The following is a 25,142-nucleotide window of genomic DNA, read 5'->3' as shown; positions in this document are numbered from 1 at the left end:
TGAAAAGTGGAGCAGAGCCGACAGATATCATTACTTGGCTAGCAGAAGGAGCAGCAAAAGCAAGAGGCAAGTTCAGGACAGGTGAGGGCACAGAGGCAGTTCCTGGGCCATGCCAACTAAGCATGGTGTCAGAGGAACCCACTGACTCCGGGCTGTGCATATCTGTTGTCACTTGAGATTGTTGAAGAGCGAGTCAACCATTCCAGTACAGCGGGATTGTTGGTCAAAACAAGACCATTGGATGAAAGTGGCAGCTCTGGCCTGTTGCTTCATCTGCTACCCGCCCCCCCCCCCCCTCTTCTGCTACTTGTGCCAGCTACGTCGAGATTTTCGACACTGCCCGGTCCTTTGGAGGGCTAGACGACTGTCTATTGGCCATAGTGTACAGTAACCATCAGTAAAATAACGGATAAACTCTAAATGTCAACGTGATGCACACGGCGATGCCCTCTCCAATATTCTTTTTTAAAACACTTTGCTGCAACACTGTCCCTAGCGCATGAGCTTGCCGTGTCTCTCCCTATGCTCAGCTCACAGGACCATGGCAGTGACGGCGCGGGATGAGGGTTTTATAGGGGTGTGACATCACAGGGGATGGTGCCCATCTTCAGATTGGCTGGCTGCACAGCATTATGGGTGATCTCATGTTCCCGGGCTTCTTACTTTCACATGCAGCCCCCATTTTGATTTTTTACCACGAAACGCAAGGAAATTCAGATTCATTGTCAAAGTTTTCCTAAACTTCGTACCGAATTCCGCTTTGAATGCTTCACATCGCTCACTATATGCCAGCATTACTAAGATGAATATTTCCTTCCGACCCTTCACTCCCCTATTAGTTTCCGATGTATCCCTATACATAACCCTATATAAACTGCATCTAGTTATTTAACGGTTGTTACTAACGCCCTCCTTCTCCATTTTAGGGGACATACTGACACACAGCCTAATTCTACAATACGCGTTTAATTAGTGAAGCCGTAGAGGAATGATACCAGAGGCAGCTAGGGCAAAAGGACCGGGAGCTTTGGAGGAGATTTCACATCATTTCTGGTCATTACACTGCACTATGTAGTAGGCCCCTTCTTCAGGACTACACCCCCAATATATCTTACAGTCAGGTGAGCTGAAAGGTCGTTCAACTTCTTCTGTTCAGTTTTCAGTGATGACCTCAGGCTGGCAGTGACAGAGCCGACTACATATTCTGAGAATAGATCACTGGTGGCACGGGAATGGCATAACAATGACAAGGTGAGTATTACCGTTTAACATGCTCGTTAATCAGATTGAGCCCATTGGTTTTTTTTGGGGGGGGTGGGGTAGTGGAAAAACCCACTCAATGTGACTTTGGTTGATGGCATAGTTTCTTAGGGGATTTCTCCTCCCGTTTTCATCATTAAACTTTCAAATACTTGTAAGAAAAAATGTGAGGAATGTGGAGCGATCTCTTGGTGGGACCCAATGTTATGACGTGGTGAGGCTACTGGCTAAGAGTCAACAAGAGGCACAATGATCGTGAGGCGATGACTGCGGCTCGCCTCTCTTGCTCATCACACCCTGAAGTTCTGAATATTTCAGACAACAGATGTTTATTGTCGGAAACAAAAAGAAAAAAAAACAAAAACACGAAGATGTGCAATACAAAATGTGAGTAAAGTTACTGTATAGTCAGGGGCAGGTCAAGAGAAGATCTTCGGCTATAGGCAATAATAAAACCAGAAAGGCAACCTTGTCGTTTTTCTTGCTCAGGATTTCAGTCTTTTCCATCACAGAATAGCTGCTTGGTCACAAAAACAATTACACTGAAAGAGCGGACAATAGGACAGTGATAACGTCTAGAGAACCTCAATCTCCGCATGCATCTTCTGATGCCTGCTCATGTTAGAACAGTGGCGAAAGGACTTCCCACACTCCTTACACTTATAAGGCTTCTCCCCTGTATGTACTCTGTGATGTTTCTTCAGTTCCGAGCTCAGGATAAAGCTTTTCCTACAGACATCACAGGTAAATGGCCGCTCGCCTGTGTGGGTTCTTCTGTGTCTTATAATTTGGGACCTTTGACTAAAGCTCTTCCCACATTCAGTGCATGTGAAGGGTTTAATCCCAGAGTGAGTTCTTTGGTGTATGACGAGGTCTGAGCTGCGAATAAAGCTGTTTCCACACTCAATACATATGAATGGTTTCTCGCCAGTGTGTGTCCTATAATGAACCATCAGATCAGCGCTCTGACTGAACCTCCGTCCGCACTCTATACAGGCATAAGGCTTCTCTCCGGTATGGATCCGCTCATGGTTCTTCAGCCCAGAGTTCTGACTGAACCGTTTTCCACAGTAGACACACGTGTACGGCTTCTCTCCTGTGTGTATCCGCTCATGTTTTCGAAGGACAGAACTTCTACCAAAGTGTTTCCCGCAGAACATGCATCCGTAAGGCTTTTCTCCCGTATGTTTTCTCTGATGGACAATGAGATTGGACTTCCCAATAAAGGTTTTCCCACAGTCTGCACAGGCAAACTCTCTGCCTGCTCTTTTTGGCTCCTGAGTTTGTATCATAGATCCACCAACCTCACAGATGGCACTACTTGAGATGAGCGAGGAGTTTAGGTCAAGACTTATGGGGCTGTGCGTCTTCTGGTGCTCCACAAATGTGACCTCATGAGAGAAGCTCTGTCCACACTCAATACAGATATAGGAGTTGGAACTCATATCTGGGGTGGACTCTGGGCTGTCCTCTTGTTCCAAGCCTCCATAACAGAGGCCAGGATATTGGTAGCTTCTTCGCTGGCTGGTCGAAACGGGGAAAGGAATGTCAATAGAAAAGGTTCTTGGCATCTTCATGGGTTCACATATTGTTCTGCGATTCCGTCTTTTTGGTGTGTGGAGTGAAGCATCGTTCATTAGATTGTTCCTGTCCAGGTTCTGTGCAGCTCTAGGTATATGACTGTCCAGTGACACTGAGAAGACAGAATATTACAGTGTAGGTTTTATCACATGTACTTAAGGAGAGAAGTCCATTTACAGGAGAAAAGTGTCTACATGTTCTAGAGCACAACTCTTTAACCTCCCTCAAGTAAGTGTCTTGATCTGATGCTACATGGTGCAAGTTGGCATGTAATCCATATCACATCATAATGGATCATATAGAGAGGAAAAGTGTCATTTGCCAGACAGTTTGCTGTCATGGTAAATTTACTGGATGTTCCCTAAATCGAATGAATAAAAATTAGCTATTTCTATTTCTAAAACCCCTATGACAGGTCCTAGAAAGTCCTGTGTGTGAAATTCTTATGTACCGTAAATAGTTTTACACGGCAATAGATTTAATTCTCAATTCTAAATTTGCAGCATGCTCTCAGATCTGAGCAGATTTATATCACCGAATCCTGTGGATTCTGCAAGTACTAAATAAAACCTTCACAAATAAACCTTTGAGTCTTCCTCATGAAGGAAGGATCAAGATGTCTACAACCTGTTGTCTCCACATATCTCTATCCCCTAAAACCTTCCCACACAATCTCCAACCCACAACCTATCCTCGCCATGCTTCTCACATCATCTTCTGATACCTCCCCATACATAATCTCCAGCCCAGCAACTGTCCCTTCCACATCTGACCCAATCTCCAGTCCACACCCTGCCCTCTCCATACATCTCCGACCTAATCTCCTCACATCTCCAGTCCACAAACTATCCAGGAATTAACTGCACTTTATAATAATAAATGTCAAAGGCATAAAGCCAGTGTCTGTATTAGGGTCTAGGGTTACATGTGGGTGTTTGACAGGGTTAGTCGTACAGTCCTCACCTGTGAGGGGTGCCTCCATCGCATCACTGTCCACATTTTTGGGTACATCAGAGTGGTGAGAGAGTAATGAAGACGATGTTATCTTATGGGGTTCCAAAAACTCATCACCTACAACAAACAGCAGAAAAGGCTTCCTTAATACCCTTCCTCTGCAGGGCCCTAATAAGACTCACATACAATATCTTTAAAAAATAAGGGTCAGTTTATGAAAACTAGGGTCACCATGGACAGAGGGAAATGAAGAGGTGGATTGGTATACATGTCCATAACAGCAGGAGGCAGCATGTATGATGCATTCATACCATCAGCAATGAGCTCCACATCACTTGTCTGGTCCTATCGGTATCTAGCAGTCGCAGGGTTTTCCAGAACCCTACGAGGAAGGATTCTACTGGACGACAAATGTAGCTGCTCGTAGGGGCAGACATGGTCAGGCATTAGGTAAAACAAAAGCCAGATGTCAGGTCAGGTTCGCGGCCATATAGAGAAGTCAGTAATACGCAGATTTGTGATGAGACAACGTTCTAAAGTGTATGGAGCCTCCAAACTGTCTTCTGATGGCAGATCTTAGTGAGAAAGCAAGATGGGACATATTGGATTTCAAAATAAGGCACTGCCAGAAGGGTCCTTATCCACTCATCAAGTCATGTTTGTGGTGGAGTGGTGGAGTTGAAAGAGACAGCAGTTGGCTTGGCAGGATTCTGCCGACAGTTATGTGTTTAGAAGGCATGCAAAAAAATAATAATATATATATATATATATATATATATATATATATATATATATATAATAACCAGGAAGGCATATAACTAACAAAAGTGGTGTACGAGCCCTCAGAGAGGACAAGTCCTAGACAATTACCCCAGAGTCACCAAATTACCAATCGGTAACGTCTCCAAGTGCAGATCTCGATTCCAGACATGTAACCATTAGTAATGAGTCTACCAGATTTACCACTTCACCAAAACATTTCTGATTCAAGAAACCAGGAAAAGAAAAGATGAAAGCAGAAAGTAATAGCATCTGCGTGAAGAACCGGTCACCTGTGTTTCTGACTCTAGACCATTCAGCCAGAATGTCTTTCCTTTCTGGTAGGTCTACCTACTTATCTCTGTACTCCTCATGCTCCAGGTGTCCTGTTGTCACTGTCATCTCCTGCTTTGATTTAAGGGGTTGTCATATTAAAGGTTCTCAACACTTAACTGAATTATAGTTGTGCCTTTATAAATGGGTTCTGATATCACTCCCGATGGGTAGTACATCTTGTGGAGTTGCTATCACCCACTTACCTCAGCAAGATGTAATAACCGTCAGAAGTGATGTCATCTACTAACCTCAGCAAGATGCACTACCCATCAGGAGTGAAATGTTAGGTCCTGGACACCAGCAGCCATGACCGTCAGCAAGCGGCACTGCTGGTGCCCAGTTTCCATAGCAACCAGACCAGCGACCAGAGTTCAGGAGCACTGGCCAATCAAATGCAGAGGTCAGGTGAATCAGGTGACCTGCAGAACAGGGTATTTAAACAGGCAACAGCTGGCCACAAGCACCTGTTATTTGGTCCGTTAAGCCTCACTAGCCCGTTTGTCTCCTTGTTATTCTCTGCGTTCCTGGACCTGCCTCTGACTGCCGGTTTTGCCAAGGTGAATCATGTTGCCCGACTTCTGCCTGGATCTTGCCCCTGCCTCTGTTTGGACCTTGACATAACTCTCTGTTTGACCTGGCTTGGTATCGTTATTCTCTTTGTCTATCGATTTAGGTGTGTTGTCATCTTCTGGGTTTTGACCTGGTCCGTAGTTTTTTCCTCCTGGTTTGCCATTTTCGCTTGTCATTTTAGGTGCCCATCCGACATTACATTTTTATTCCGTAGGCCCCTGCACCTAGTCAGGAAGGGGCCGCCGTCCAGTTGTGGGCCATCATTTAGAACAGATCATGCAAGTAGGTAGGGTGTCATGCCTAAACCCTGACTATGTGCGGAGGTCGGCCAGAATAGCAGCACGAGTTTAGTGTTTGTTTTGGAGCCGTGCTGGATCCGCCTCTCATCAGGTGCACGGGGTGGGGTCATTAGTTTAAATAGCACTCCAGCCCAGTGCTCTGAGCGGATTATAGGAATCACTTTGGTCTTGGAAGCTAGGAAGGAAGGTTGTCTACTCCAGCTCAGAAAGATGAGTGTGGTTTCAAGTTTGATTGTTTTGTGTCATCTCTCCCATCCAGGTTCTGTGCGAGCAGGCTGCTCCTATTTCCCCTCTTCACCATCTCAGGGAATTTAGGGTGTTTCAGCCCAGGCACGGGGACACATCATACCTACCACCAAGGTCTGCATGTGGGCTGAGCAGTGCAGGGAAAGAGGTCAGGGATTAGCTAGGAGGTGACCCATCCCCTGCCTCTCGCCTAGAGCCTGGTTGGTGCTTTATCTGTTAGTCTGAGTGCACGTCCGCCGTGACATAGGGACAGTGAAGTAGGTGGAGCTTTACAACTGCAGTGTACCCTACCGTGACATGAAATCTGACAGTAACCCCACAAGATGTACTAACCATTGAGAGTGGCATTTGCTAATAACCCCAGGCAGGTGTACTAACTAACAAAGGTGATTTCTGCTGGTGACCCCACAACTACGTGAGGATCAGGATGTGATATCTGCTGTCGACCCCAGGACTACGTCAAGATGATGATGAGTGCATGTAGCCCCACAAACATGCAAGGAAAAGGAAGAGTATGGGGGTCATTTATTAAGACCGGCGTTTTAGACGCCAGCCTTAAGACCTATAGCTGGCGGTGGATCCGCCGAAGTTATGAAGAGGCGCCAGCCTCTACATAACTTTGGCGTATCCAGCGCCAGTCTAAATGTAAGCCAGCTGCCGGCCCGTCCCCCTTTTTATTTTATCCTGGCGTGAGCAGGAAAAGTCACGGATTGCGGTGCAAATAACCTTCACGCCGCAATCGGAGCCAGAAATACGCCTAATAGAGGAGTATTTTTGGAAAATAGATGGTGGCGAGTCAGGTGACCTAAAGATGACTAACTGGGGAGGGTGTCTCTCTATACACTCTACTCACCGGTGGACTCTCTGTACAGATTCTGCTCCTTTATCTCACTCTGGGACATGACAATGGCCTTACACCTCACCAGATGTTGCAGTTCATTGTGTTATTGGGGAGCTCAGATCCCCTCATCCACAGCGTCTTTCAGTGGTGACCTCACATCATTTTGAGCATGGCTGGTACACTTCACGTGCAGGTCTACAAGCCATTACAGGTAGAAGGAAGAACTGAAGAACCAAGACCAAAAACGTAATGTCTAAGAGATGTGTACTGAGCAGCCACGCTCCCACCCCATTATAGCACTGACAGGAGAAGTGCAGGGAGGAGGTTCTTCAAAAATGATGGAACAAAACTTCATAGAGGGAGACTCCTTCCTCATGGCGGAGAGCTTTGATCATATTAGTCCCAGGGGGCCTTGAAGTTTCTCTCTTGATATCTGCAAAGAGAGTAAGTATTGTAGTAGTCAGAGTCAAAATGAAAGAAAACATAAGGTCACATTCTCCAAAAGGTCTTTTCCCCCCCGAAGTGCATGGATTTACTTCTTGGCTCACTACCTGGTATGAAAGGATCAAGCTACAAACCTCAAGGTGCCCCCTAACTACAAAACTGAGACACCATGGAACTTCAAAGGTTGAGGTCATATGCTGGTCTTCGTCTCTGCCCAGATGGGTCACGTGCGCACGTCTTAAGCATAGGTGTGTCAGAACTGAAATTATCCCAGTTTTCGGGTGGGCAGCTTAGGTCCCAATCCACACTATCCACTTTTTAAAAAATTGCTAAGTGTGTTGAAAAATAATCTACAACTTTTAGATGCCAAGAAATGATACAGGGGGTTCAATAAGATCCCCCTCTTTGCTAGGAATTCCTCCAGACCAGAGGTCGCAATAACGCCTGTACAAGCGTCATAGAGGCCTGTTCAGACCATTTTACTCCAACACGCCTTAGACTTTTCCCTGCTTTTCATCTTCCTTCCGATAGAAGCCGCGGGGCTCCGATCGGTTGCCATGGCAGCCTGGGTGCGGCTGAAGCGATCCAGGCCTGCCATGGCTTTCTCCATACTGAGCTATGCGCGAGGCACAGCTCAGCAGGGAGAGTGTAAAAATCCTATTCACCGTAATAGATCTCTATTATGGTGAAAAGGGAGAGGGGATCAAAAGATCCCATGTGGGCTAATTGTTGTAAAAATAAAAAGTTTAATAAAGTTAACCAAAAAAATAAAAAATTTGAAAACACCAATATATTAAAAGTTTGAATCACCCCAATTTTACATATAAAAAAAAAACACTGAGTATCGCCATGACCGAAAATGTCAGAAATATTAAAACATTTTTTTAAAAATTCCTGTGTGGTGAACATTTTTTTTTGTCATTTTGTCCCCCCCAAAAAATAGTGTATTAGTGTATAGTGAACGCTGTGATGTCAAAACCCCAAAAACCTTGGTGGAATTAAGTTTTTTATTTTTCAATTTTGCCACACAAATAATTTTTTTCTACGTACAGAGCTGCGTACAGGGCCGCGTACAGGGCCGAGTACAGAGCCGAGTACAGAGCCGAGTACAGGGCCGAGTACAGAGCCGAGTACAGAGCTGAGTACAGAGCTGAGTACAGAGCCGAGTACAGAGCCGAGTAAAGGACCGAGTACAGAGCCGAGTACAGGACCGAGTACAGAGCCGAGTACAGAGCTGAGTACAGAGCTGAGTACAGAGCCGAGTACAGAGCCGAGTAAAGGACCGAGTACAGAGCCGAGTACAGGGCCGCGTACAGGGCCGAGTACAGAGCCGAGTACAGAGCCGAGTACAGGGCCGAGTACAGGGCTGAGTACAGAGCTGAGTACAGAGCTGAGTACAGAGCCGAGTACAGGACCGAGTACAGAGCCGAGTACAGGGCCGAGTACAGAGCTGAGTACAGAGCTGAGTACAGAGCTGAGTACAGAGCTGAGTACAGAGCCGAGTACAGAGCTGAGTACAGGACCGAGTACAGGGCCGAGTACAGGGCCGAGTACAGAGCTGAGTACAGAGCTGAGTACAGAGCCGAGTACAGAGCCGAGTACAGGACCGAGTACAGGACCGAGTACAGAGCCGAGTACAGGACCGAGTACAGAGCCGAGTACAGGGCCGAGAACAGGGCCGAGTACAGAGCGGAGTACAGAGCCGAGTACAGAGCCGAGTACAGGGCCGAGTACAGGGCCGAGTACAGGGCCGAGTACAGAGCCGAGTACAGAGCCGAGTACAGGGCCGAGTACAGGGCCGAGTACAGGGCCGAGTACAGAGCCGAGTACAGAGCCGAGTACAGGGCCGCTTACAGGGCCGAGTACAGGGCCGAGTACAGAGCCGAGTACAGAGCCGAGTACAGGGCTGAGTACAGAGCTGAGTACAGGGCTTTTGTGTCCGGTCTGTAGACAGAGGCTCCAACGCCGATATATTATGTATTGGAATTACTGCAATTAGGGGAAAAATACTCCTCGGATCGGGAGAGGGGATCGGGAGAAGCCCATGGCTGCGGATGGAGCGATGTGAGCACCTCGGCGGTCCTGGCAGGGAGTAATTATGGGGAGAGGTCCTGCTCCTTGTGATTACCTGCTCTATACATCGGAGGTGACCCCAGGACTAGTGAAGAAGAAGGACATGGTCCAGAAAGACCACAAATAAGTTCCATAGTTACTAAGGCAAAAGGAAGACATTAAAGTGGTCTCAGACCTCGCTGTGCGGCCGGGGGGGACAAGACCCTCCATAAATCACCTGACCCTCCTCTCCAGATTTATTGTAACCCCTCCCCCGCCCCAAGTCAAGAAGGTTCAATGATACAGTCCAGTCCATAGGTGACATATCATAAAGTCCATATGTATATAGGTGACACATACTACAGTCCATGTCTATAGGTGACATCTCGTACAGTCAATGTCCATAGGTGACATATACTACAGTCCATGTCTATAGGTGGCATATCATACAGTCCATGTCTATAGGTGACATCTCGTACAGTCCATGTCCATAGGTGACACACACTACAGTCCATGTATATAGGTGGCACATCATACAGTCCATGTCTATAGGTGACATATGCTACAGCCCATGTCCATAGGTGACATATCATACAGTCCATGTCCATAGGTGACACACACTACAGTCCATGTCTATAGGTGACATCTCGTACAGCCCATGTCCATAGGTGACATATGCTACAGCCCATGTCCATAGGTGACATATCATACAGTCCATGTCTATAGGTGACATATCATACAGTCCATGTCTATAGGTGACATACCATACAGTCCATGTCTATAGGTGACATACAATACAGTCCGTGTGTATGGGTGACATATCATAAAGTCCATATGTATATAGGTGACATACAATACAGTCCATATCTATAGGTGACATCTCGTACAGTCCGTGTCTATAGGTGACATCTCGTACAGCCCATGTATATAGGTGACGTATAGTACAGTCCATGTCTATAGGTGACATATAATACAGTCCATGTCTGTAGGTGACATATAATATAGTCCGTGTCTATATATGATATATAATACAGCCCATGTCTATAGGTGACACAGGAGGTAGGTATAAGAGGTGACACAGGAGGTAGTTATCAGAGGTGACACAGGAGGTAGGTATCAGAGGTGACACAGGAGGTAGGTATCAGAGGTGACACAGGAGGTAGGTATCAGAGGTGACACAGGAGGTAGGTATCAGAGGTGACACAGGAGGTAGGTATCAGAGGTGACACAGGAGGTAGGTATCAGAGGTGACACAGGAGGTAGGTATCAGAGGTGACACAGGAGGTAGGTATCAGAGGTGACACAGGAGGTAGGTATCAGAGGTGACACAGGAGGTAGGTATCAGAGGTGACACAGGAGGTAGGTATCAGAGGTGACACAGGAGGTAGGTATCAGAGGTGACACAGGAGGTAGGTATCAGAGGTGACACAGGAGGTAGGTATCAGAGGTGACACAGGAGGTAGGTATCAGAGGTGACACAGGAGGTAGGTATCAGAGGTGACACAGGAGGTATCAGAGGTGACACAGGAGGCAGGTATCAGAGGTGACACAGGAGATAGGTATCAGAGGTGACACAGGAGATAGGTATCAGAGGTGACACAGGAGGTAGGTATCAGAGGTGACACAGGAGGTAGGTATCAGAGGTGACACAGGAGGTAGGTATCAGAGGTGACACAGGAGGTAGGTATTAGAGGTGACACAGGAGGTAGGTATCAGAGGTGACACAGGAGGTAGGTATCAGAGGTGACACAGGAGGTAGGTATCAGAGGTGACACAGGAGGTAGGTATCAGAGGTGACACAGGAGGTAGGTATCAGAGGTGACACAGGAGGTAGGTATCAGAGGTGACACAGGAGGTAGGTATCAGAGGTGGCACAGGAGGTAAATATCAGAGGTGACACAGGAGGTAGGTATCAGAGGTGACACAGGAGGTAGGTATCAGAGGTGACACAGGAGGTAGGTATCAGAGGTGACACAGGAGGTAGGTATCAGAGGTGACACAGGAGGTAGGTATCAGAGGTGACACAGGAGGCAGGTATCAGAGGTGACACAGGAGGCAGGTATCAGAGGTGACACAGGAGGTAGGTATCAGAGGTGACACAGGAGGTAGGTATCAGAGGTGACACAGGAGGTAGGTATCAGAGGTGACACAGGAGGTAGGTATCAGAGGTGACACAGGAGGCAGGTATCAGAGGTGACACAGGAGGTAGGTATCAGAGGTGACACAGGAGGTAGGTATCAGAGGTGACACAGGAGGTAGGTATCAGAGGTGACACAGGAGGTAGGTATCAGAGGTGACACAGGAGGCAGGTATCAGAGGTGACACAGGAGGCAGGTATCAGAGGTGACACAGGAGGCAGGTATCAGAGGTGACACAGGAGGCAGGTATCAGAGGTGACACAGGAGGTAGGTATCAGAGGTGACACAGGAGGTAGGTATCAGAGGTGACACAGGAGGTAGGTATCAGAGGTGACACAGGAGGTAGGTATCAGAGGTGACACAGGAGGTAGGTATCAGAGGTGACACAGGAGGTAGGTATCAGAGGTGACACAGGAGGTAGGTATCAGAGGTGACACAGGAGGTAGGTATCAGAGGTGACACAGGAGGTAGGTATCAGAGGTGACACAGGAGGTAGGTATCAGAGGTGACACAGGAGGTAGGTATCAGAGGTGACACAGGAGGTAGGTATCAGAGGTGACACAGGAGGTAGGTATCAGAGGTGACACAGGAGGCAGGTATCAGAGGTGACACAGGAGGTAGGTATCAGAGGTGGCACAGGAGGTAGGTATCAGAGGTGACACAGGAGGTAGGTATCAGAGGTGACACAGGAGGTAGGTATCAGAGGTGAAACAGGAGGTAGGTATCAGAGGTGACACAGGAGGTAGGTATCAGAGGTGACACAGGAGGTAGGTATCAGAGGTGACACAGGAGGTAGGTATCAGAGGTGACACAGGAGGTAGGTATCAGAGGTGGCACAGGAGGTAGGTATCAGAGGTGACACAGGAGGTAGGTATCAGAGGTGACACAGGAGGTAGGTATCAGAGGTGACACAGGAGGTAGGTATCAGAGGTGACACAGGAGGTAGGTATCAGAGGTGACACAGGAGGTAGGTATCAGAGGTGACACAGGAGGTAGGTATCAGAGGTGACACAGGAGGTAGGTATCAGAGGTGACACAGGAGGTAGGTATCAGAGGTGACACAGGAGGTAGGTATCAGAGGTGACACAGGAGGTAGGTATCAGAGGTGACACAGGAGGTAGGTATCAGAGGTGACACAGGAGGTAGGTATCAGAGGTGACACAGGAGGTAGGTATCAGAGGTGACACAGGAGGCAGGTATCAGAGGTGGCACAGGAGGTAGGTATCAGAGGTGACACAGGAGGTAGGTATCAGAGGTGACACAGGAGGTAGGTATCAGAGGTGACACAGGAGGTATCAGAGGTGACACAGGAGGTAGGTATCAGAGGTGACACAGGAGGTAGGTATCAGAGGTGACACAGGAGGTAGGTATCAGAGGTGACACAGGAGGTAGGTATCAGAGGTGACACAGGAGGTAGGTATCAGAGGTGACACAGGAGGTAGGTATCAGAGGTGACACAGGAGGTAGGTATCAGAGGTGGCACAGGAGGCAGGTATCAGAGGTGACACAGGAGGTAGGTATCAGAGGTGACACAGGAGGTAGGTATCAGAGGTGACACAGGAGGTAGGTATCAGAGGTGACACAGGAGGCAGGTATCAGAGGTGACACAGGAGGTATCAGAGGTGGCACAGGAGGTAGGTATCAGAGGTGACACAGGAGGTAGGTATCAGAGGTGACACAGGAGGTAGGTATCAGAGGTGACACAGGAGGTAGGTATCAGAGGTGACACAGGAGGTAGGTATCAGGGTCACTCACCAGTACATTGGGAATCACCATCTGGGTAGAAGATGCAAACAGGGAGAGATGATGGGCGTGGCCAGAGCCGCACAGGATGCCGGGAGCCCAGGGGTTTCCTGCTGCATTCTGGGAGATGGAGTCCCGGACTGACCGGAAATCACTGGGTAGAAGGAGAGGAGAACTACAACACCCAGGAGAACCCGCGGCCAGAGGGAAGTACAACCCTCAGCATTCTCCACATCTGTAATAAAGGACTGCACAGCATCCACCGGTATATCTACAGCATCTCCTCACCATACATGTCACACAATGTCATCCTTCCCAGTACACGCCGTCAGCGGCAGCGTCAGCCCCGGGTTGTCACAGCCATCTTTACATCCTTTTTCTTGCCGTTAACAATGGATAAATGTCATTGGCCCCCATAGTATACATAGTGCCCCCTGCTGTATACATAGTGCCCCCTGCAGTATACATAGTGCCCCCTGCAGTATACATAGTGCCCCCTGCAGTATACATAGTGCCCCCTGCAGTATACATAGTGCCCCCTCAGTATACATAGTGCCCCCTGCAGTATACATAGTGCCCCCTGCAGTATACATAGTGCCCCCTCAGTATACATAGTGCCCCCTGCAGTATACATAGTGCCCCCATAGTGCTCCCTGCAGTATACATAGTGCCCCCTGCAGTATACATAGTGCCCCCTGCAGTATACATAGTGCCCCCTGCAGTATACATAGTGCCCCCTGCTGTATACATAGTGCCCCCTGCAGTATACATAGTGCCCCCTGCAGTATACATAGTGCCCCCTGCAGTATACATAGTGCCCCCTGCAGTATACATAGTGCCCCCTGCAGTATACATATTGCCCCCTGCAGTATACATAGTGCCCCCTGCAGTATACATAGTGCTCCCTGCAGTATACATAGTGCCCCCTGCAGTATATATAGTGCCCCCTGCAGTATACATAGTGCCCCCCATAGTGCCCCCTGCAGTATACATAGTGCCCTCCATAGTGCCCCCTGCAGTATACATAGTGCCCCCTGCAGTATACATAGTGCCCCTGCAGTATACATAGTGCCCCCTGCAGTATACATAGTGCCCCCTGCAGTATACATAGTGCCCCCTGCAGTATACATTGTGCCCCTGCAGTATACATAGTGCCCCCTGCAGTATACATAGTGCCCCCTGCAGTATACATAGTGCCCCCTGCAGTATACATAGTGCCCCCTGCAGTATACATAGTGCCCCCTGCAGTATACATAGTGCCCCCTGCAGTATACATAGTGCCCTCCATAGTGCCCCCTGCAGTATACATAGTGCCCCCTGCAGTATACATAGTGCCCCCATAGTGCCCCCTGCAGTATACATAGTGCCCCCTGCAGTATACATAGTGCCCCCTGCAGTATACATAGTGCCCCCTGCAGTATACATAGTGCCCCCTGCAGTATACATAGTGCCCCCATAGTGCCCCCTGCAGTATACATAGTGCCCCCTGCAGTATACATAGTGCCTCCTGCAGTATACATAGTGCCCCCTGCAGTATACATATTGCCCCCTGCAGTATACATAGTGCCCCCTGCAGTATACATAGTGCCCCCTGCAGTATACATAGTGCCCCACATAGTGCCCCCTGTAGTGCCTCCTGCAGTATACATAGTGCCCCCTCAGTATACATAATGCCCCCTGCAGTATACATAGTGCCCCCTGCAGTATACATAGTGCCCCCCTGCAGTATACATAGTGCCCCCTGCAGTATACATAGTGCCCCCTGCAGTATACATAGTGCCCCCTGCAGTATACATAGTGCCCCCTGCAGTATACATAGTGCCCCCTGCAGTATACATAGTGCCCCCTGCAGTATACATAGTGCCCCCTGCAGTATACATAGTGCCCCCTGCAGTATACATAGTGCCCCCTGCAGTATACATAGTGCCCCCTGCAGTATACATAGTGCCCCCTGCAGTATACATAGTGCCCCCATAGTGCCCCCTGCAGTATACATAGTGCCCCCTGCTGTATACATAGTGCCCCCTGCAGTATACATAGTGCCCCCTGCTGTATACATAGTGCCCCTGCAGTATACATAGTGCCCCCTGTAGTATACATAGTGCCCCCAGCAGTATACATAGTGCCCCTGCAGTATACATCGTGCCCCCTGCAGTATACATAGTGCCCCCTGCAGTATACATAGTGCCCCCTGCAGTATACATAGTGCCCCCCATAGCGCCCCCTGCAGTATACATAGTGCCCCCTGCAGTATACATAGTGCCCCCTGCAGTATACATAGTGCCCCCTGCAGTATACATACTGCCCCCTGCAGTATACATAGTGCCCCCCATAGCGCCCCCTGCAGTATACATAGTGCCCCCTGCAGTATACATAGTGCCCCCTGCAGTATACATAGTGCCCCCTGCAGAATACATAGTGCCCCCTCAGTATACATAGTGCCCCCTGCAGTATACATAGTGCTCCCTGCAGTATACATAGTGCCCCCTGCAGTATACATAGTGCCCCCTGCAGAATACATAGTGCCCCCTCAGTATACATAGTGCCCCCTGCAGTATACATAATGCCCCCTGCAGTATACATAGCGCCCCCTGCAGTATACATAGCGCCCCCTGCAGTATACATAGTACTCCCTGCAGTATACATAGTGCCCCCATAGTGCCCCCTGCAGTATACATAGTGCCCCCATAGTGCCCCCTGCTGTATACATAGTGCCCCCTGCAGTATACATAGTGCCCTCCATAGTGCCCCCTGCAGTATACATAGTGCCCCCAGCAGTATACATAGTGCCCCCTGTAGTATACATAGTGCCTCCTGCAGTATACATAGTGCCCCCTGCAGTATACATAGTGCCCCCTGCAGTATACATAGTGCCTCCTGCAGTATACATAGTGCCCTCCATAGTGCCCCCTGCAGTATACATAGTGCCCCCTGCAGTATACATAGTGCCCCCCATAGTGCCCCCTGCAGTATACATAGTGGCCCCTGCAGTATACATAGTGCCCCCCATAGTGCCCCCTGCAGTATACATAGTGCCCCCTGCAGTATACATAGTGCCCCCTGCAGTATACATAGTGCCCCCTGCAGTATACATAGTGCCCCCATAGTGCCCCCTGCAGTATACATAGTGCCCCCTGCAGTATACATAGTGCCCCCTGCAGTATACATAGTGCCCCCTGCAGTATATATAGTGCCCCCTGCAGTATACATAGTGCCTCCTGCAGTATACATAGCGCCCCCTGCAGTATACATAGTGCCCCTTGCAGTATACATAGTGCCCCCTGCAGTATACATAGTGCCTCCTGCAGTATACATAGTGCCCTCCATAGTGCCCCCTGCAGTATACATAGTGCCCCCTGCAGTATACATAGTGCCCCCCATAGTGCCCCCTGCAGTATACATAGTGGCCCCTGCAGTATACATAGTGCCCCCCATAGTGCCCCCTGCAGTATACATAGTGCCCCCTGCAGTATACATAGTGCCCCCTGCAGTATACATAGTGCCCCCTGCAGTATATATAGTGCCCCCTGTAGTATATATAGTGCCTCCTGCAGTATACATAGTGCCCCCTGCAGTATACATGATGCCCCCTGCAGTATACATAGTGCCCCCTGCAGTATACATAGTGCCTCCTGCAGTATACATAGTGCCCCCTGCAGTATACATAGTGCCCCCTGCAGTATACATAGTGCCTCCTGCAGTATACATAGTGCCCTCCATAGTGCCCCCTGCAGTATACATAGTGCCCCCTGCAGTATACATAGTGCCCCCCATAGTGCCCCCTGCAGTATACATAGTGGCCCCTGCAGTATACATAGTGCCCCCCATAGTGCCCCCTGCAGTATATATAGTGCCCCCTGCAGTATACATAGTGCCCCCTGCAGTATACATAGTGCCCCCTGCAGTATACATAGTGCCCCCTGCAGTATACATAGTGCCCCCTGCAGTATACATAGTGCCCCCTGCAGTATACATCGTGCCCCCTGCAGTATACATAGTGCCCCCTGCTGTATACATAGTGCCCCCTGCAGTATACATACTGCCCCCTGCAGTATACATACTGCCCCCTGCAGTATACATACTGCCCCCTGCAGTATACATAGTGCCCCCTGCAGTATACATAGTGCTCCCTGCAGTATACATAGTGCCCCCTGCAGTATACATAGTGCCCCCTGCAGTATACATAGTGCCCCCTGCAGTATACATAGTGCCCCCTGCAGTATACATAGTGCCCCCTGCAGTATACATAGTGCCCCCAGCAGTATACATAGTGCCCCCTGCAGTATACATAGTGCCCCCTGCAGTATACATAGTGCCCCCTGCAGTATACATAGTGCCCCCATAGTGCCCCCTGCAGTATACATAGTGCCCCCTGCAGTATACATAGTGCCCCCCTGCAGTATACATAGTGCCCCCTGCAGTATACATAGTGCCCCCTGCTGTATACATATTGCCCCCTGCAGTATACATAGTGCCCCCTGCTGTATACATAGTGCCCCCTGTAGTATACATAGTGCCCCCAGCAGTATACATAGTGCCCCCTGCAGTATACATAGCGCCCCCTGCAGTATACATAGCGCCCCCTGCAGTATACATAGCGCCCCCTGCAGTATACATAGCGCCCCCTGCAGTATACATAGTGCCCCCTGCAGTATACATAGTGCCCCTGCAGTATACATAGTGCCCCCTGCAGTATACATAGTGCCCCCTCAGTATACATAGTGCCCCCTGCAGTATACATAGTGCCCCCCATAGTGGCCCCTGCAGTATACATAGTGCCCTCCATAGTGCCCCCTGCAGTATACATAGTGCCCCCTGCAGTATACATAGTGCCCTCCATAGTGCCCCCTGCAGTATACATAGTGCCCCCCATAGTGCCCCCCTGCAGTATACATAGTGCCCCCCATAGTGGCCCCTGCAGTATACATAGTGCCCCCCGCAGTATACATAGTGCCCCCTGCAGTATACATAGTGCCCCCTGCAGTATACATAGTGCCCCCTCAGTATACATAGTGCCCCCTGCAGTATACATAGTGCCCCCATAGTGCCCCCTGCAGTATACATAGTGCCCCCTGCAGTATACATAGTGCCCCCTGCAGTATACATAGTGCCCCCTGCAGTATACATAGTGCCCCCCATAGTGCCCCCTGCAGTATACATAGTGCCCCCTGCAGTATACATAGTGCCCCCTGCAGTATACATAGTGCCCCTGCATTATACATAGTGCCCCCTGCAGTATACATAGTGCCCCCTGCAGTATACATAGTGCCCCCTGCAGTATACATAGTGCCCCCTGCAGTATACATAGTGCCCCCTGCAGTATACATAGTGCCCCCTGCAGTATATATAGTGCCCCCATAGTGCCCCCTGCAGTATACATAGTGCCCCCTACAGTATATATAGTGCCCCCATAGTGCCCCCTGCAGTATACATAGTGCCCCCTGCAGTATACATAGTGCCCCCTGCAGTATACATAGTGCCCCCTGCAGTATACATAGTGCCCCCTGCAGTATACATAGTGCCCCCATAGTGCCCCCTGCAGTATACATAGTGCCCCCATAGTGCCCCCTGCTGTATACATAGTGCCCCCTGCAGTATACATAGTGCCCTCCATAGTGCCCCCTGCAGTATACATAGTGCCCCCTGCAGTATACATAGTGCCCCCTGCAGTATACATCGTGCCCCCTGCAGTATACATAGTGCCCCCTGCAGTATACATACTGCCCCCTGCAGTATACATACTGCCCCCTGCAGTATACATACTGCCCCCTGCAGTATACATAGTGCCCCCTGCAGTATACATAGTGCCCCCTGCAGTATACATAGTGCCCCCTGCAGTATACATAGTGCCCCCTGCAGTATACATAGTGCCCCCTGCTGTATACATAGTGCCCCCTGCAGTATACATAGTGCCCCCTGCAGTAGACATAGTGCCCCCTGCAGTATACATAGTGCCCCCTGCAGTATACATAGTGCCCCCTGCTGTATACATATTGCCCCCTGCAGTATACATAGTGCCCCCTGTAGTATACATAGTGCCTCCTGCAGTATACATAGTGCCCCCTGCAGTATACATAGTGCCCCCTGCAGTATACATAGTGCCCCCTGCAGTATACATAGTGCCCCCTGCAGTATACATAGTGCCCCCTGCAGTATACATAGTGCCCCCTGCAGTATACATAGTGCCCCCTGCAGTATACATAGTGCCCCCTGCAGTATACATAGTGCCCCCCTGCAGTATACATAGTGCCCCCTGCAGTATACATAGTGCCCCCCTGCAGTATACATAGTGCCCCCTGCAGTATACATAGTGCCCCCTGCAGTATACATAGTGCCCCCTGCAGTATACATAGTGCCCCCTGCAGTATACATAGTGCCCCCTGCAGTATACATAGTGCCCCCTGCAGTATACATAGTGCCCCCTGCAGTATACATAGTGCCCCTGCAGTATACATAGTGCCCCCTGCAGTATACATAGTGCCCCCTGCAGTATACATAGTGCCCCCCTGCAGTATACATAGTGCCCCCTGCAGTATACATAGTGCCCCCTGCTGTATACATAGTGCCCCCTGCAGTATACATAGTGCCCCCTGCAGTATACATAGTGCCCCCTGCTGTATACATAGTGCCCCCTGTAGTATACATAGTGCCCCCAGCAGTATACATAGTGCCCCCTGCAGTATACATAGCGCCCCCTGCAGTATACATAGCGCCCCCTGCAGTATACATAGCGCCCCCTGCAGTATACATAGTGCCCCCTGCAGTATACATAGTGCCCCCATAGTGCCCCCTGCAGTATACATAGTGCCCCCATAGTGCCCCTGCTGTATACATAGTGCCCCCTGCAGTATACATAGTACCCCCAGCAGTATACATAGTGCCCCCTGCAGTATACATAGTGCCCCCTGCAGTATACATAGCGCCCCCTGTAGTATACATAGTGCCTCCTGCAGTATACATAGTGCCCCCTCAGTATACATAGTGCCCCCTGCAGTATACATAGTGCCCCCCATAGTGGCCCCTGCAGTATACATAGTGCCCTCCATAGTGCCCCCTGCAGTATACATAGTGCCCCCTGCAGTATACATAGTGCCCTCCATAGTGCCCCCTGCAGTATACATAGTGCCTTCCATAGTGCCCCCTGCAGTATACATAGTGCCCCCCATAGTGGCCCCTGCAGTATACATAGTGCCCCCCATAGTGCCCCCCTGCAGTATACATAGTGCCCCCTGCAGTATACATAGTGCCCCCTGCAGTATACATAGTGCCCCCCATAGTGCCCCCTGCAGTATACATAGTGCCCCCTGCAGTATACATAGTGCCCCTGCATTATACATAGTGCCCCCTGCAGTATACATAGTGCCCCCTGCAGTATACATAGTGCCCCCTGCAGTATACATAGTGCCCCCTGCAGTATACATAGTGCCCCCTGCAGTATACATCGTGCCCCCTGCAGTATACATAGTGCCCCCTCAGTATACATAGTGCCCCCCTGCAGTATACATAGTGCCCCCTGCAGTATACATAGTGCCCCCATAGTGCCCCCTGCTGTATACATAGTGCCCCCTGCAGTATACATAGTGCCCTCCATAGTGCCCCCTGCAGTATACATAGTGCCCCCTGCAGTATACATAGTGCCCCCAGCAGTATACATAGTGCCCCCTGCAGTATACATAGTGCCCCCAGCAGTATACATAGTGCCCCCTGCAGTATACATAGTGCCCCCTGCTGTATACATAGCGCCCCCTGTAGTATACATAGTGCCCCCTGCAGTATACATAGTGCCGCCTGCAGTATACATAGTGCCCTCCATAGTGCCCCCTGCAGTATACATAGTGCCCCCTGCAGTATACATAGTGCCCCCTGCTGTATACATAGTGCCCCCTGCAGTATACATAGTGCCCCCCTGCAGTATACATAGTGCCCCCTGCAGTATACATAGTGCCCCCCTGCAGTATACATAGTGCCCCCTGCAGTATACATAGCGCCCCCTGCAGTATACATAGTGCCCCCTGCAGTATACATAGTGCCCCCTGCAGTATACATAGTGCCCCCTGCAGTATACATAGTGCCCCCTGCTGTATACATAGTGCCCCCTGCAGTATACATAGTGCCCCCTGCAGTATACATAGTGCCCCCTGCAGTATACATAGTGCCCCCTGCAGTATACATAGTGCCCCCTGCAGTATACATATTGCCCCCTGCAGTATACATAGTGCCCCCTGCAGTATACATAGTGCTCCCTGCAGTATACATAGTGCCCCCTGCAGTATACATAGTGCCCCCTGCAGTATACATAGTGCCCCCTGCAGTATACATAGTGCCCCCTGCAGTATACATAGTGCCCCCTGCAGTATACATAGTGCCCCCTGCAGTATACATAGTGCCCCCTGCAGTATACATAGTGCCCCCTGCAGTATACATAGTGCCCCCTGCAGTATACATAGTGCCCCCTGCAGTATACATAGGTGCCCCCTGCAGTATACATTGTGCCCCTGCAGTATATATAGTGCCCCCTGCAGTATACATAGTGCCCCCTGCAGTATACATAGTGCCCCCTGCAGTTATACATAGTGCCCCCTGCAGTATACATAGTGCCCCCTGCAGTATACATAGTGCCCCCTGCAGTATACATAGTGCCCCCTGCAGTATACATAGTGCCCCCTGCAGTATACATAGTGCCCCCTGCAGTATACATAGTGCCCCCATAGTGCCCCCTGCAGTATACATAGTGCCCCCTGCAGTATACATAGTGCCTCCTGCAGTATACATAGTGCCCCCTGCAGTATACATATTGCCCCCTGCAGTATACATAGTGCCCCCTGCAGTATACATAGTGCCCCCTGCAGTATACATAGTGCCCCACATAGTGCCCCCTGTAGTGCCTCCTGCAGTATACATAGTGCCCCCTCAGTATACATATGCCCCCTGCAGTATACATAGTGCCCCCTGCAGTATACATAGTGCCCCCCTGCAGTATACATAGTGCCCCCTGCAGTATACATAGTGCCCCCTGCAGTATACATAGTGCCCCCTGCAGTATACATAGTGCCCCCTGCAGTATACATAGTGCCCCCTGCAGTATACATAGTGCCCCCTGCAGTATACATAGTGCCCCCTGCAGTATACATAGTGCCCCCTGCAGTATACATAGTGCCCCCTGCAGTATACATAGTGCCCCTGCAGTATACATAGTGCCCCCTGCAGTATACATAGTGCCCCCATAGTGCCCCCTGCAGTATACATAGTGCCCCCTGCAGTATACATAGTGCCCCCTGCTGTATACATAGTGCCCCCTGCAGTATACATAGTGCCCCCTGCTGTATACATAGTGCCCCTGCAGTATACATAGTGCCCCTGTAGTATACATAGTGCCCCCAGCAGTATACATAGTGCCCCTGCAGTATACATCGTGCCCCCTGCAGTATACATAGTGCCCCCTGCAGTATACATAGTGCCCCCTGCAGTATACATAGTGCCCCCTGCATAGCGCCCCCTGCAGTATACATAGTGCCCCCTGCAGTATACATAGTGCCCCCTGCAGTATACATAGTGCCCCCTGCAGTATACATAGCTGCCCCCTGCAGTATACATAGTGCCCCCTGCAGATAGCGCCCCCCTGCAGTATACATAGTGCCCCCTGCAGTATACATAGTGCCCCCTGCAGTATACATAGCGCCCCCTGCAGTATACATAGCGCCCCCTGCAGTATACATAGTGCCCCTGCAGTATACATAGTGCCCCCCATAGTGCCCCCTGCAGTATACATAGTGCCCCCATAGTGCCCCCTGCAGTATACATAGTGCCCCCTGCAGTATACATAGTGCCCTCCATAGTGCCCCCTGCAGTATACATAGTGCCCCCTGCAGTATACATAGTGCCCCCTGTAGTATACATCGTGCCCCCTGCAGTATACATAGTGCCCCCTGCAGTATACATAGTGCCCCTGCTGTATACATAGTGCCTCCTGCAGTATACATAGTGCCCTCCATAGTGCCCCCTGCAGTATACATAGTGCCCCTGCAGTATACATATGCCCCCCATAGTGCCCCCTGCAGTATACATAGTGGCCCCTGCAGTATCATAGTGCCCCCCATAGTGCCCCCTGCAGTATACATAGTGCCCCCTGCAGTATACATAGTGCCCCCTGCAGTATACATAGTGCCCACCCTGCAGTATACATAGTGCCCCCATAGTGCCCCCTGCAGTATACATAGTGCCCCCTGCAGTATACATAGTGCCCCCTGCAGTATACATAGTGCCCCCTGCAGTATATATAGTGCCCCCTGCAGTATACATAGTGCCTCCTGCAGTATACATAGCGCCCCCCTGCAGTATACATAGTGCCCCTTGCAGTATACATAGTGCCCCCTGCAGTATACATAGTGCCTCCTGCAGTATACATAGTGCCCTCCATAGTGCCCCCTGCAGTATACATAGTGCCCCCTGCAGTATACATAGTGCCCCCCATAGTGCCCCCTGCAGTATACATAGTGCCCCCTGCAGTATACATAGTGCCCCCCATAGTGCCCCCTGCAGTATACATAGTGCCCCCTGCAGTATACATAGTGCCCCCTGCAGTATACATAGTGCCCCCTGCAGTATATATAGTGCCCCCTGTAGTATATATAGTGCCCCCTGCAGTATACATAGTGCCCCCTGCAGTATACATGATGCCCCCTGCAGTATACATAGTGCCCCTGCAGTATACATAGTGCCTCTGCAGTATACATAGTGCCCCCTGCAGTTACATAGTGCCCCCTGCAGTATACATAGTGCCTCCTGCAGTATACATAGTGCCCTCCATAGTGCCCCCTGCAGTATACATAGTGCCCCACTGCAGTACATAGTGCCCCCCATAGTGCCCCCTGCAGTATACATAGTGGCCCCTGCAGTATACATAGTGCCCCCCATAGTGCCCCCTGCAGTATATATAGTGCCCCCTGCAGTATACATAGTGCCCCCTGCAGTATACATAGTGCCCCCTGCAGTATACATAGTGCCCCCTGCAGTATACATATTGCCCCCTGCAGTATACATAGTGCCCCCTGCAGTATACATCGTGCCCCCTGCAGTATACATAGTGCCCCCTGCAGTATACTACTGCCCCCTGCAGTATACATACTGCCCCCTGCAGTATACATAGTGCCCCTGCAGTATACATAGTGCCCCCTGCAGTATACATAGTGCCCCCTGCAGTATACATAGTGCCCCCTGCAGTATACATAGTGCCCCCATAGTGCCCCCTGCAGTATACATAGTGCCCCCTGCAGTATACATAGTGCCCCCTGCAGTATACATAGTGCCCCCTGCAGTATACATAGTGCCCCCTGCTGTAACATATTGCCCCTGCAGTATACATAGTGCCCCCTGCTGTATACATAGTGCCCCCTGTAGTAACATAGTGCCCCCAGCAGTATACATAGTGCCCCCCTGCATATAATAGCGCCCCCTGCAGTATACATAGCGCCCCCTGCAGTATAATAGCGCCCCCTGCAGTATACATAGCGCCCCCCCCTGCTGTATACATAGTGCCCCCTAGCCGTATACATAGAGCCCCCTGCAGTAATACATAGTGGCCCCTGCTGTATACATAGATGCACCCTGCAGTATACATGATGCCCACCTGCAGTAAACATAGTGCCCCCAGCAGTATACATAGTGCCACCTGCAGTATACATAGTGCCCCCTGCAGTATACAAAGTGCCACCCCATAGTGCCCCCTCAGTAAACATAGTGCCCTCCATAGATGCCCCCAGCAGTATACATAGTGCCCCCCAGCAGTTAATATATATGCCCCCATTCAGATACATAGTGGCCCCCCAGCAGATACATCGAGCCCCCTGCATTATACATAGTGCCCCCTGCTGTATACATAGTGCCCCCCCAGTATACAAAGAGCCCCCTGCAGTATACATA

The 25,142-nt window shown here is 50.1% G+C and overlaps 2 protein-coding genes across 25 annotated transcripts in view; one reads left to right on the top strand and one right to left on the bottom strand.

The window, feature by feature from the left end:
* LOC120998305 (gastrula zinc finger protein XlCGF26.1-like) overlaps positions 1-25,142 on the top strand; it is a 4,064,644-nt gene that overhangs the window by 1,882,987 nt on the left and 2,156,515 nt on the right. The window lies entirely within an intron of this gene.
* LOC120998359 (oocyte zinc finger protein XlCOF6.1-like) lies at positions 1,524-13,318 on the bottom strand. The gene is made up of 4 exons (XM_040429027.1): positions 13,236-13,318; positions 6,859-7,279; positions 3,805-3,912; positions 1,524-2,953 (listed from the first exon to the last, which is right to left on the bottom strand). The coding sequence occupies exons 2-4, from the start codon at positions 6,905-6,907 to the stop codon at positions 1,836-1,838; spliced, it is 1,275 nt and encodes a 424-aa protein (XP_040284961.1). The 5' UTR covers positions 6,908-7,279; positions 13,236-13,318; the 3' UTR covers positions 1,524-1,835.

The sequence above is a fragment of the Bufo bufo genome, chromosome 4 (assembly GCF_905171765.1).
Source record: "Bufo bufo chromosome 4, aBufBuf1.1, whole genome shotgun sequence".
In the NCBI taxonomy this organism is placed as follows: domain Eukaryota; kingdom Metazoa; phylum Chordata; class Amphibia; order Anura; family Bufonidae; genus Bufo; species Bufo bufo.
Note: the sequence above shows the minus strand (reverse complement) of the source record. Positions and strands in the feature narration are given on the sequence as shown.